The 14,359-nt window shown below is 47.6% G+C and overlaps 1 protein-coding gene across 20 annotated transcripts in view; it reads right to left on the reverse strand.

Annotated features, from left to right (window-relative positions):
• Msi2 (musashi RNA-binding protein 2) overlaps nucleotides 1-14,359 on the reverse strand; it is a 378,925-nt gene that overhangs the window by 242,139 nt on the left and 122,427 nt on the right. For all 20 annotated transcript variants that reach the window (XR_003949528.1, XR_879764.2, XR_388550.3 and 17 more), the window contains one exon: nucleotides 8,535-8,627. Coding sequence is in view for 16 of the 20 variants with exons in the window: in XM_011249302.2 (XP_011247604.1) it covers nucleotides 8,535-8,627 (93 nt within the window). In the remaining 4 variants the exon portion in view is untranslated. The remainder of the gene's footprint in view (nucleotides 1-8,534; nucleotides 8,628-14,359) is intronic.

Genomic DNA, 14,359 nt, shown 5'->3' on the forward strand with positions numbered 1-14,359 from the left:
GCGACTACATTGTTAATCATCCCCTCTTTTGTTTACTAGTTTTTTTAAAAGAATGTTTTTGTAAAAGATAAAATATAAAAAAAAAATTAATTGTTCCAAGCCTTGGAAGGCCCGCAGCACATCCTCTCCCTGAGGCCTTCCGAGTCCTTCTGACGGTCCAGAAGAAAGCTGGAAACACAGTCAGGAAGCCTGCCTCTGAGCAGTCCACAGTCTCATTTATTTTTCCTTTAGTGAACAGCACCTTAAATTGTTTCTTTGAATGCTAACACGCCATAAGCAAGTCAGAAAATATTTACCTCTGCCTCCAATTATAAAAGGCCGTTAGCGACCTCAGCAACCAAAAATCTCTCATTATAAGTAATCCACTTGCAGAAATTGCATCTTCTACAGCAGACCACCTAAAACCACTTCCTGTAAACAAGGCTCTGCTGGGCTTTTAAATCTAATTAAATCCTCACTCTGCTCTCTAACTACAAGCGGCTCACTTTTCACTGAGCTAGGGCAGAATTTTTTCATTATTATTATTATTATTATTTCCAGTGGTCACAGAAATAATCCCCAAGCAGGAGCCAAACAGGAGTCCAAAAGGTCGCTGCACTCCAAACCACCACTGCCTGTTCTTCCTGTCTTCCCCGGACCACTCTCTCATTGAACAATTTCCAGCCTGGTTCATACAGGTCTTGTGCTAACTCTCCCCCACGGCTGCCGGAATAAATCGAGAAGGTACACTGTGAACAGGTGTGAAAGAGAATCCCAGGACACGGGGGTGGGGGTGGGGGGGAAGCTTCAGGCTGTGACCGCTCTGACGGTTCCTTTACTCCTAGGATCTGAGCTCCAGTCCTAGGTAAACAGTTACAACTGGTCACTCTACCTTTGGCCAGCCCAGGTTTGTGGGAACAAGTCCCTACAAGCAGGAATCTGTCTGTTACAAACAGTATCAGGATGGCTGGCTCACCGGCCCTGTGCTGCCTCCCACCCTTTCCTCTCTTCCATCTGTCTCCACCCACTCCAGCTGCAACAAGTAATGGCCAGCCCTCCACAACAACAGACCCTCCATCCAGGTTCCCCCATCACAGAAGAAAACGCATCCCACAAAGAAGAGAGCGCTGTCGCCTAGGTGGCAGAGAGTATGTGACCTTTCAGATCCCTCTTTGCCATCAGCGATACACCAAAAAGACAACACAAACCGAGGGAGAAACAGAAGCGGCGGGGACATGCTCAAGCTCCTATTTATTTTATGCAAAGTTTCCCTCGGTGTTCATTAATGCCTGCTTTCCCTCCACCATTTAATCTCTGCTTCCATTTCATTCTTAGGGGACTGTGACTATTCTAATTCAGCATTTGGATGACTTCATTTCCGCTCAAGTACACCCAGGTCAACTTGGAGAGAAAAGAAAGAGGAGGAGAAGAAAAAATAATCAGCTCAAAGCTATTAAATATCAGCCGCGAGCCTCGTGATTGGCTTTAAAGGCAGCAGTGAGGTTAGCAACAGTCAGAAACGCTAGGCTCCTGCCTCTTCCTGCCTGTTAACGTTTTATTCCTGGGTCTTTTCTCTACTGTGGCTTCGAATGTAAATAAAGCACCTATTGGCAGCCCACTTAGGGACTAAGTCACAGATATGGGGAGTCTCAAAATGCAGAACTGTAAAAACTTACAGGGCAGAAACTTGACAAACCGGGCCATTCTACACAGGCTATTCCTACGAGGACAAAGGAAGGGGGAAAAGGAGAAGAAAGGGGAAGAAAAAGAAAAGCATACATGACCCACGTAATGGGTGTCCTATTGATGGGGTGGGGGTGGGGCAGAATCTCCATATCAATGCTCACTCCACAGAATAATCGGGTCGGATGTCTATGCCAAGTCTAAATGAACTGTGCTTTCTCTCCCTGAAGAACCACCCCTTGCACCCACTGGCACAAGCCTGGGCCATGATTTCTGGTGCTTTTTCAGTTCCCACTGAAAACCATCTTGGGAGAGAAAGCTTTCCTTTCTCATGCTAACAACTCCTTTGTAAGTGACCTCTTCAGAGGCCTCCGGGAGGACTCTGGGAAGGTGAGCCCCCTGGAAGTACTTCCAGTTCGTTCGCTCCCATCCCCACCACAGGCCTCTTTAACTCCTTTGCTGCCAGGAGCTCCCTGGTCCTGCCTTCTTTCAAATGAACTAAAGCTGAACCCTGCAGGGCCACAGAGGAAAGCAGCAAAGGGTGAGGCCCAGTGCATACCTCGTATGCAAATGAACGTGGCATTTGATTAACATAATCTCAAAGTTTGCCCAGCTTGGAACCCAGAAGGCATGGGGATATTTTTCTATTTGTATATTTTAAAACACTGTTAACGGTACAATAATAATGTCTGATGCCTTTGCCTAACAGCTGGCTATATTTTGTACACTAAGAGGGAAATGGGACGCCTTCCTGGAAACCTTCTGTCTATTTTAGGAATTCTTGTTTGAAGCAAAAACATGAAGATTTAGGAGAAGCGAGGCTAGGGAGCTGAATCTATTTCTAACTCCACTGGCCAGAGCAGAAACAAGGTTGGGAGGCTGACGCGAGCAGGAAGACACAAGACACAAGCACAGGGAGGATTTACAGCCAGCATAGCGATCTTGTTAACTGGTGGTGATGCTGTCTGCCACCTGGGCCTAAACGGGGAATGTGGGAAATGAGGCAGCACTTTGCTGTCCCCTGTCCCCTGTCCTCTTCTCCATAAGATATGCTTCTGAAAGGAGGGATTAACACAAACCAGACAGAGGACAGGAATGACGTGGGGACAAGGTTGGCTTTGCATCTGGCTATCTCAGGATCATGAACTGAGGGAATGAGTCTTCCTGGCCCCACTTACAAGTCTAAGGAACACTCCGGGCTCTGGAAGATGCCAAGCAGATGAGCAAGGAGGCCCCCTTCCCTCCTGCCAGCCCACCTGCGCAAACCACTTCAGAGGATGAAGGCCCCGTGGGAGCAGAGACAGCCACAAAGGACACACACAGATTTTTGTTTTCCAGGCTACTTCTGAGAGAATCACACACTGTACAGAGCTGTTTATCTGTGCCACACATTTGGAAGTGATAAAAAAAAAAAAATCTATCCCAGGATCACAGTCCACTTTCAGGAATATGGTAACTTGCCTCTTTATTTCTCACAAATCCCTTGCTTTTCCAATTTCAAAGGCTTTATGCCAGGGGTTTTGTTTTGTTTTGTTTTTCCTTCTAGGTAAGACTTTCCTCACACTTTCTGAATCAAAAGGAATCCAAACAGAGGCCACAGCCACACCTCCATATACCTACTACAGCCTGGGGCTAAAAAGCAGGCACCAGGTTTTCACTCTCAAAATATGCACTCCCAGAGCCCCCACATCAGTGGACTAAAGGAGGGATTCCTATGTGAAAAAGCCAGTTCATTCTGGTTTCCAACTGTTTTTCCTATGAAGTTTTCAAACACCAATCACTCTTTGGAGCCTTAGCTAACTTTCTCAGCCCCTCACACAGCCCAGCTCCTACAGAAGGTGCTAAGAGCACTCCACCCACCCACGATCTTCCCAGAGAGCTCCCTTCCCTGGAAGCCAGGAAGTTATAACTTCCCAGACCCTATCCTTCCTTGCTGTCTTTGCCCCTCACCATCACCACCACCAGCTAGCCCACGAAGGGGTTAAGGCCCTCATATCAAGCCACAGACTCAGGCCCAGGCCCAGAGGGGACATGGGAACCAGGGCAGCGGGTGATAAAAGGCTGGATTGTAGCAGCCCACTGGATTGGAAATGACTTGCCGGCCTAATGAAACAGAACGCTGGCAGTAAGACAGAATGAAAGGAGAGAGACAATGGACACCAAGACAAAGGGTGCAGAGTCGGTTCAGCTCAGCAAAATGAGCTCACTTTGTTGTTGGGAAAAGCCAAAGCCGATTAGGATAAACCAATGACTAAGCATAAGTCTTCCAAACTAATTACACAGCTCGCCATGTGAAGTATAATTGGAAGCCTCCATGGCTCTCACTGGAGTACTGTGAAGTCAGCATCACCTAGGGAGCCGAGGGGAGCAGAGCTGGCCACTGGAGCTGCCCTGGCGCCTCGCCCCGGGAGCAGCTGAGAAGTGGGAAACTTTCTTCTCCATCCAGCACAAGGCAGAGGGGTCAACTCTGCTTCCAGTCCTCTTTGATCAAATTTCTATCATGAATGTAAGTATGAGAATGAAACTTGAAGAAGGGGCCCAAAGGGGAGTGGGAGAGGAGGAAGAAGAGGAGGAGGAGGAGGAGGAGGAGAAGGAGGAGGAGGAGGAGGGCTTCTGCAGCCCAGGGCACTTTGTTAAGAGATAGGCTCTTTGGAGTCGTTCTGCTCCAGCATATCAGAGCATCAGTCATCTGCCAGCTTTTGGAATGGTCTATATACATCATTGCTGTTATGTATGAAATCACAAACACAGATAATGTCCACCAAAAAACCAAGGCAGTTAAATAAATTACTGGAGATGAGTGGGTTTTGACAAATGAATAAGCCCTGTTCCCTGTGCATGAGAGTCTGCTGACTGCCCAAGGAGCAGACAGGGTTTTATCAAGAGCACAGAGAGCCTAGCTCGTGCCACAAGGGCCTATCCTGGCTCTACCCAGCCTGGCTGTGTGAGCTTGGACAACTTCTTTCCCACCATCCACATCCATCCTGGAGATGCCATGTGTCTAACTTGACATCTTTGAAAGCACATTTTAAAATGTATTTAAGAGCTCAGCACCAAACACATGTAACTGTAAATCAGAAACATCAACACACCGTAAAACCATCTTAAGATGAAGGTTTGAACGTCATGAGTTTGGATCATTCAGACCCCGCCTGGGACAGGAAGACTGAAAGTAACTTATTCAGTTTTTCTGGGCCTTACTCATAGGACGACAATTCTAGCTTATAAATAGTGCCCTTTTCCAAATAAAGAATGCAGTCTCCAATCAAGACGCACTATCCCTGCATCACGAGTCCCAGAAATAAACTGTAATGTGGTGACAACTGTTTTGCTTACTATATACCACGCTTGCTACTGTGAGCAATGTATTGTTTGGTTAGTCTATAAATACCTCGGGTTATATTCTATCTACTTCTATTTAAACACTCTCTACAGGACTTTTTCCACTTAAAGACCAGCCTTGGAAATAATTCCGTTCAGGGGTCAATGAGACACACAGGCCAAATCTGGCTCTTTGTTTGTTTTTATAAAGTTTTATTGGAACACAAGCACAGCCATCTGTTTATATATGGGCTGCAGTTGTTTTCACCCTACAATAGCAGAAGCTACAATAGAGACCATATGGGTTGTAAAGCAATCTACCAGCCTTCACAAATCCGTCAACAGGTTCCCCAGAAGGGAAACTGAGGCTAGAACCAAAGTCTGTCACTATATTGCTAGAGGCCATCCTGTGGTCAGGCTCATCCCAGAGACCTTGGAATACTGCCTACCTTGCCACTCTCCACAGAAGGCACTAGAAACAGCCACCGAGTGGGGAGTGACAGCCATCTAAGTCTGCTGAGTCCTGTGCTGGAGGCTTCATTCCATGATCACATTTGATAGAAACAAGCCTCAGCATTTCTAACTTGGGGAGGAGGGAGGGGGTTAAATCTTCTTCGAGGAAAGTGGGGAAAAAACAAAAAGGGTAGCGAAGCCTCCAGTCTGAGTTATTTAAAGCTGTGTGTCCTGTGTACCCAAGCCATTCACAGCAATGACATAGTTAAGCGACCCCTTAGTTCAGCCCCTTTGATAGCAGCCATGCCCCTGAAACAAACAGCTGGACCAGCTGTCACCTTAGGCAAGGTGGAAAAGGGAAAGGGCCAGTAAAAGATGGTGACAGAGACCCGAAGTTTAGCACACTCTGCACAGAGGCCATAGTAAGATGGAGGAAGTCCAGACACAGCAGCAGAATGGGCCATTCTGGCTCAAACTTAAATCTCTGTGGTCTCTACTAATCCTCCCAGCCCAGGGGGCTACCCCAACACCAACCTGGGGCACTGTCGTGTGCATACTGGACACACCATGCCTTCTTCTCCTGCCAGCACTAAAACCCCAACTTATGCGGAAACACAGGGATGCCAGCAAAAAGTTAAACAAGAAAAAAGTTAAATAAGTAAATGGCTCAACCTGGCATTTGACAGTTAGTACTCATTAGGGAATAAACATAAACTAATTTGCCATTGGCTTCCAGACGTCCCCAAATGACCTCATGCGTGCATGCTGTAAGATGCTCTATGTATTAATATCCACCTTCACAGCCCACTCCTGCCCCCGCCCACCAGAATATACTCTAACAAAAGATACAGTCAGTTTGTCCATCTGTCCAAACTCAGCTGGTTTTACTCACAGCCCCTGAGGCCTACCAAGCCACTCTCCCTACTGCAATCATTCTGGATTCAAATGAACAATACCAGAATCCTGAGAGGCAGTGAACCCTGCCCAGGGTGCCACCAGACTCCAGCAAATGACAAATAAGCTCTTTGGAACACAAGCCCAGATAGCGTTCAAGCATATGCATGAAATGAGCTGCTAGCTCGTGGACAGAGAGTGTTACCGGTTTTTGATACATCCAAAAGCCTCCTTAGTCCTTTAATAAAATACTCTGTAAGTTTATGCATCCTGTCAGGATCCCCAAATACTACTGCACAATTAACTGGGCAGCATCCGAGCCAGCAAGTGCCATGTTAGGGAAGATGGTCTATGACTGCTGAGGAGACAAAGGGACAACTGTCCTCGAGATGGCATTGGAAGCTGCCACGGGCACGGCAAAAGCCTGCAGAGCATCCCCCTGCTGCTAAGAATCAAGCAAGTAAGCAAGCAAGGTTGAGATGTGCAGATGCGCTGTCTGCAGCAAGTATAAGCCTGTCTAGAATACACTAACAACTCATCTAGGCAGCGGCAACCTCCCTGACATCTGCAAATGGGCCCATGAGATTCCAAGGCAGGTTATGGCTTGAAAAAGAAATCCCACTTCGTGTTTGCAAACACTACCCCTGGACTCAATTTGAAGGCAGAAAGACATGAGAGAGGGCCCATCCTCCAGAGTAAAGTGCAAGAAGGACTGGTCTCATTTAATTACTTCCAATCCCTCTCCCTAGGTGATGGGGGGGGGGTGATGGTTACCTCCCCCTAGTGCCATAAATCGCTCTCAGAAAAAGCAGCCCAATAACTCTGGTGGTCAGTGGGCATCAGTACACCTAGCCTTCCGTGTGAGCTGCCCAGAATGAATCAGCCCCCCAGATGGGAAGGAAGGCCAGGAGGACTGTGGGAAAGGCTGCTTTCAAAACCTTCCTGGGTGGGCAACTCCATGGCCACATCAAAAGCATAGCTGAACTGGAAGAGGCTGGTTTCTCCTTGTTGCATGGTCTCCCATCCATGTAGAAATTGATGAATACAAGAGAGAGGGGAGCGGGGGAGATCTTCAATTCAAAGCTAAATAAAGGCCACGGCCCTTGTCTCAAGCACTGGCTCATGAAGAGACACAAACAGTGATTAAGTCATGGCTGTCCACTGCCCTGGGCAAGCAAACAAAACACAGAACCTTCAGGCCAACTAGTGGGTGGCAGTGCCCTTGTCCTGGCCGACGGCAAGCAGGACGGCCATCGTGGGAGTAAAGGAATAAAAGCTCAGAGCGGGCACCGTGCCTTCCCAGGGTACCACAGAGCTCTGCCATGTCAGCCTTTCAACAGGGAACACACAGACCTCTGATGGAAGGAGCCGATCCCATGCGTGGGCTCCCATGACAACACCCACAATTACTCAAAGGAAGCGGGAAGTGGAGAGCCAGCTCAGCCACTCACCTGCCAACCTCCTTTAGATCTATGGCTTCTGTGGGAGCTAGAGAAAGGAGATCACACAAGGGCCAATACAGGGCAGCATGACATCTGAAGAGATTGCTCCTGCCTCTCTTTCACCAACTAGAAAGCAGCTGACAAAACCACCGCCCACTGATGCTCATCTCCGTGGCCGACTGCACCCCGCGCCTTCTCACCCTCCGTTTCCTGACCGAGGACTCCCATCCCAGGCCTGACAGTAGACCTCGGACATCAGTTTGCTACCGTCTCCTCCACACTCAGGTCAGGATGATGGGTACAGCCAACATCTTACCCAAGTCTCCTTGGGCACTTAACAGGGGACTCTTCCACTGCCAAGGGGCCCCAGAGATCCTCATGTCTGAATGTCATTTTCCAGAAAGAAGGGAGGAATACCAGCATGGACCCATAGGCCGTTACTTCTCACAGCTTCTGTGGGCGTCTGTGTCCTGTGAGTCACAGCCCCATATCCTTCCCCAGTCCTGGCCCCATGTGGCTGGCAAATGACAGCAAAACAGTACTGAAAGGCCACTCTGTGTGCTCCTGCAGACACATAAGGCACCATGCCAACCACAAGCCAGACTCTTCCACTTCGGCTCCTGGAGTTTCACATAAATACTGATGGGGAGGTTCAAGACTCGGGTTCTAGAGGCTGCGGCTATAGCAGAGTCCTAGGCAACCACATCCCAGGATCCACCTAAACCGGTGGATGGGTACTATCCAGCCACGTGCATCACTTACCTTGCCAAACTGCTCGAAATACTGCTTTACATCTTCCACTACTGTGTTTGCAGACAATCCTCCTACGAAGATTTTCTTTGTTCTTGTGACCATCTGTAAGAGATGACAAGAGGGAGGGGTGGGTTAACCAGAGTTATCAGAAGCAGGGCTTCAACAAGGCTTCAACAAGACTTGCTGTAGAGTCTTCCAGGAAGGCAGTCTACAACCTGTGCTAGCCTCTTGGACCAGACCATTAGATAGTTAAGGATGCTGGAGTCAGCCACTCTGCATATCTTAAGCATTTAGCCAGCCAGAGCCAACTGGAACTTCTTGACAGTACAGGGGACCCCAGGACCTCTGTGGCCACAAAACATGGCTTCATTAGCATATAAAGAAAAATCCCAAACTATTTTAAAATCCAAGAGAAACAAAAAAACACAGCTAGATGCAAAAACACAAAGTGGCCAAAACCTTGTCAATTAAGATCACATGCCCACAAAGATGTGGGCAACAGAAACTGCTCTTGATGGAGTTTCTTTGTTGTTGTTTTTTTGTTTTTGTTTTCTTTTGTTTTTTGTTTTTTTTTTTAAAGTTGGATGGGCAGGAAAGGGGGTGGAGTTGGCAAGAGTTGTGGGCGGGGTATGCACATGATCAAAGCATGTTGCATGGATTTCTCAAAGAACTCATAAACTGGTTTTTAATTGAATACATGAGGACTATGGGTAGCTCTTGCTTCAAATGCTCAAGGTCCTGGCTCAATCCCCAGTACTTAAAAAAAAATTGTATACACAGTCAAACGAGGTGTGGACTTTCTCTGCTCAGCAGCTCTCATGCTGGTCTATGCCTGTAGCTAAGACAGATGCTGACCCTGCTCTTAGGGACCACCCTGCAAGCTTTGCCTCTGGACTGCCTGCAGTTCACCTCGATCAACCCTATGGCCGCCCCAGGAAACCCCAGGTTTCCACACCTTTATTCTCACGGGTGTCTCTCCCTGGAATGCCTCTCCACTCCCAGATCTTCCCATGGCAAGTTGCAACAATCGTCCAAGTTTCCATGACCTACTTCTACCTCCAAAATATCCATCTGCTGTCCCAGCTAACCTGATGTTAGTCTCACCTCCTTTGAAGTCACCTGACACAGCTCATACACACACTAGGCCATGATCCACACTAAACCACTTTCTCCTTTGAATGTTCAGGCTCTGAATCAGCAGGACCTCAACAAAACCAATGGGGCTGGGCAAACAGACGCGAACACTGAAATCCAATGAGTGCAAATACGGCCCACATCCTAGACTCCTATCAATTCCAAAGGAAAGGAAGAAGGAAGCCACATCATATAAACTACTTAGGGCAAAGACCAAAAGTCCAGTAAGAGGAATAAACAATCAAGGAGAAGACTTGAGTTTGGAACATGTGTTAGTAGGGGGTTGATGTCAAATTTTAAAACTAAAGGGCAGATACGGTGGTATACAACTCTGAGCATGACACTCAGGAGACTGGAGGAGGACAGAATAGGATGGCACAGCAAGATCCTGTCTCAAAAAAAGTAAATAAAATTGAAAAAAAAAAAAGAACTAACAAAAAGTAGGAAAATCTAGTGGGTACCAAGTATCACTAGTTTGACTGAAAATAGTAAAAAAAAAAAAAAATAAATAGGGGCTGGGCATGGTGGCGCACGCCTTTAATTCCAGCACTTGGGATGCAGAGGCAGGCAGATTCTGAGTTCGAGGCCAGCCTGGTCTACAAAGTGAGTTCCAGGACAGCCAGGGCTATACAGAGAAACCCTGTCTCGAAAAATCAAATATATATACATATATGTATATATATACACACACACACATATGTGTGTGTGTGTGTGAGAGAGAGAGAGAGAGAGAGAGAGAGAGAGAGAGAGAGAGAGAGAGAGAGAGAGAGAGAGAGAGATCTATACTATTATAGCTGAATGCAGGATACAGGACAGGTGCCACAGCCACACCTTCCTGGATAGCTGTCACGTCTCCACCAGGTCTCTTAAAATATTCAATGAGTGAATGAATGAACCGAATCATCCACAACAAATCACCCGGGGGTCACACAGTACAAGCGGGGCACACTGCTGACATGCTGGAACAGAAAAGACACTAGAAATCCAGCTTTGGTGTCTCACTGCACTTGTGACTCCAGCTGGGACTCCCTCTCTCCTCCACTCGACAAGATGGCCCACAGAGTCCCATCTGCCACCCAACCCTCCTGAGTCCAAGAGTGGGTTGCCTGAGTCAGAAAGAGGCGTCCAGATTCAGGAAGCTCAGGCTTTTAACTGGAAGCTGCCGATGGGCACGTAAGCCACATGGCCAATGGCTGGCCCCAAACTAGAGCACGCATCGTGCTTTCTGCATGGTTTCAAGTGGACACTGTCCTAATGGCCATGCCTTGCCAGCTGCTTCTTCCTGCTGCATGGGGACACTACTCACCTAAAACTGTGTGGTTTACTGGGTTTCTCTTCTCCAGCAACTAAAGATGAGGGGATGTCACATGTGAGAACATTCTAGAAAAGATCCTGCCAGCATCTGCATGCAGGGCTCTCTTGATAAGCTAGTTGGCTGCGACCTCTTCTTGCTCCTGCATTCATCTCCTGTCTCTCCCATCCCTATGCTCTTCCTGATACACCAAGCTCTCCTCGAGAGTCAAACTCTATCAATGCTCTGCAATAGTTAATCTTGACTGTGAATTAGACTGAGAAAGCTTTAAAAAAAAAATCAGTAAAGCACGCCACTGAGTGTGTCTTTGAGATCATTTCTAGTGCCAGCCACAGGTATTAAGCAGCAACTAAGGGGGAAAAAACTGCCTTGGATGCAGGCAGCACCATGCCAAAGGCCAGGGGCCCAATGAAAAGGCAGGAAAAGGAAAAAGGTAATCCAGGCACACGCGTTTATTCTCATGCTCATTCACTCTCTACAGTGTTTGTGGGTCGCCATGCTATAAGCTGGTCTTTCCACTTAACTCAACAGAAACCTCAAGCCAATAGGAAATTCCTGCCCCCTCAAGCTGCATTCAGTCATAACTATGAGCAGAGCTGACTAATATGGGCCCTCTTCGGATTTCAATCTCTTCCTATACTTACTAATGGTCAAATTCTACTAACCTAACTCCCCTAATGTATTCACTCGACAGACCCATTAAGTGCTGGGCACGGGTGCGTACATGCTAAGAGAATGTGGAATCCAATCCACTATAAAATGGAGATATAATAATTAGCTTAGCACACAAGCTCCCATGAGGCCCGAGTTAAATACCATATGCCAAAGAGTCTAGCAGGGCACGCTGAAGATGACAGCTAGACGGTCACTGTAACTGAGCCGAGAGTCACTTAGAAAATCCATCCTTTATACTTAAAAATAAATGTACAGCAGAAAAACACGCTATACAAATAGCTTCTTTTTTTTTAATTTATTTATTTTATTTATATGAGAACACTGTCGCTTTAGTCAGGCACACCAGAAGAGGGCATTGGATCCCTTGTCAGATGGTTGTGAGCCACCATGTGGTTGCTGGGAATTGAACTCAGGTCCTCTAGGAAGAGCAGTCAGTGCTCTTAACCACTGAGCCATCTCTCCAGCCCACAAATAGCTTCTTTTAAAGAGTCAATTCCTACCATCCCATGCTAAACCTCAGTAACTGCAAAAGCACTTTTTAGCATCTCCATGGAATAGCTGATAATCCTATGGTTTACCTTTGGGTTCCTCTCTTCCCCCTTGCTCTTTCCTTTCCTTTCCTTTCCTTTCCTTTCCTTTCCTTTCCTTTCCTTTCCTTTCCTTTCCTTTCCTTTCCTCTTCTTCCTGTAAACTCCAACCAAGTAATTAGGTATTAACCGAGTAATTAGGTATCAGTAAAGAAATGTTAAGATAACCTCAAACATATCCCACTGGAAGCCTCAAAGCACCTCTCCTGGGACTTTCCATGGAAGAAACCCTGTGGCCTCCTCACTGCTTAGTGAAAGGCGACACAGAGCTGAGGCCCTACCTAGATTCCAAACATTCTTGGAAACCCAGAGGAGAAGAAAAATCGACCACCCTGTCTTCATCCAAACTACTGGAGAGCTCAGCAACTGGTTACATGAAAAGATCTCTTCATAGCCCTTCCACCGTTGCCTGGCAGCTGTGAGCATGCCAAGACAGAGCCCGAAGCACAGAGACAGGCAGCCAGCTATAAATCTTACCCAGTCTCCCCCAAAAGCCTTTAAAACCATTCCCGTTTTGAAAGGATGAGAAAATCCAGGCCCCGGACAATGCAGCAAAACATCTGAGTTACTAAAACATCCTCTGTAGGATCCGGCCTAGATAAGCAAGGCGCTCTCTCTCTCTCTCTCTCTCTCTCTCTCTCTCTCTCTCTCTCTCTCTCTCTCTCTCTCTCTCTCTCTCTCCCTCTCTCTCTCTCTCTCTCTCTCTCTCTCTCTCTCTCTCTCTCTCTCTCTCTCTCTCTCTCTCTCTCTCTCTCTCTCTCTCCTTAGCAAACACTAAAAAAGAAACTAGTTTCATTAGAAACTTCCAGCATGAAAAGGCCAGAGGGGAAATGTGCTTTAGGAGAGGGAAGCACAGTCAGGGGACACTGGCCTGTACATGGTGACCTCTCCCATCAGTGCCTCTGCAGCGGGCGGGTGGACAATGGGGTGATCTGCTCCAGGAATCTTCACACCATTACCACCAAATGGACTGTAGACTGGCTCTGTGATTTGCATTCTGGTGAGGGACGAGGGAGACAGAGGACCTGCAATCATAGTCTGTCTCTGTCTCTGTCTCTGTCTCTGTCTCTGTCTCTCTCTCTCTCTCTCTCTCTCTCTCTTCCATTTCCATGGCTACTGAGGAGGGCAGGAAGCAGAGAGGGCTGGAATGTTGGTCTCAGGTTCCCCGAAGAATTAAACAGAAGTCTTCACATTCCACATAAGCACGGTGGGTGCAATGTCTGTGTGTAGGTTTGTATTACTCGTGTGTGCTCATGTGTAACAAAGCATGCTGGCGTATGCTTAGGGTAGGTCTAGTCTATCCTTGGGTCTGGGCTTCTAGTTCTTCAAAACTATCCAGTAGCCTGCTGCACTTTAACCTTCTTCTGACCTTGGAAAGGTGAACAGAAACGCACTGGTATGCATTCGTCTCGGCTCTATGCTCATCTGAGGAATCCTTCAAACCAGTGACTGAGCCACCTGTGTCACCTCCCTGAAGCCTTGGACATCAGCAGTCTCCACACACGGGGCCTCGAACACTGGCGACTACACAGCAAGATGATGAGGGGCTGCAGTTGGCTCCCACAGTGCACTGAGATGAAAAAGTCACTGAGAACTCAAGGCCCCAAATCTCCGGGGAGTTAATCTTAGACTTCCTTCAGTTGGGGGTTTCGTTGGAGAACTGCAGGGAACTTTTATGTTGAAGTGCTTCACAGTGTGGGGGACCCTAGGGACCTATTCAAGAGCCCTGTACCCCCCAGGATGACAAGGAATACAAGGTTTAGGGTGTCGCTCTGGGAACATGTGTGTGTGTGTGTATGTGTGTGTGTGTATGTGTGTGTGTGTGTGTGTGTGTGTGTGAGAGAGAGAGAGAGAGAGAGAGAGAGAGAGAGAGAGAGGCAGACAGACAGACAGAGAGAGAAAGAGAGAGCACGCGCTTGTGTGCACACAGGAACGCAGGATATGGTCAGGCTCTCAAAGCCCTGCTGTGAAGTTTTGCATCTAGACCCATAATTTAACTAAACACCAAAGCTCTCCACACACCCCTTGGTGCTACAAAAGCCCCAGCATGCATGCCAGTCCTGAAAATTGCTGTTTACACGTGGCCTGAGCCAGCTGCTAACTACAGCTGCACACACACCCCCCCC

Source organism: Mus musculus, chromosome 11 (assembly GCF_000001635.26).
Source record: "Mus musculus strain C57BL/6J chromosome 11, GRCm38.p6 C57BL/6J".
Taxonomy (NCBI): domain Eukaryota; kingdom Metazoa; phylum Chordata; class Mammalia; order Rodentia; family Muridae; genus Mus; species Mus musculus.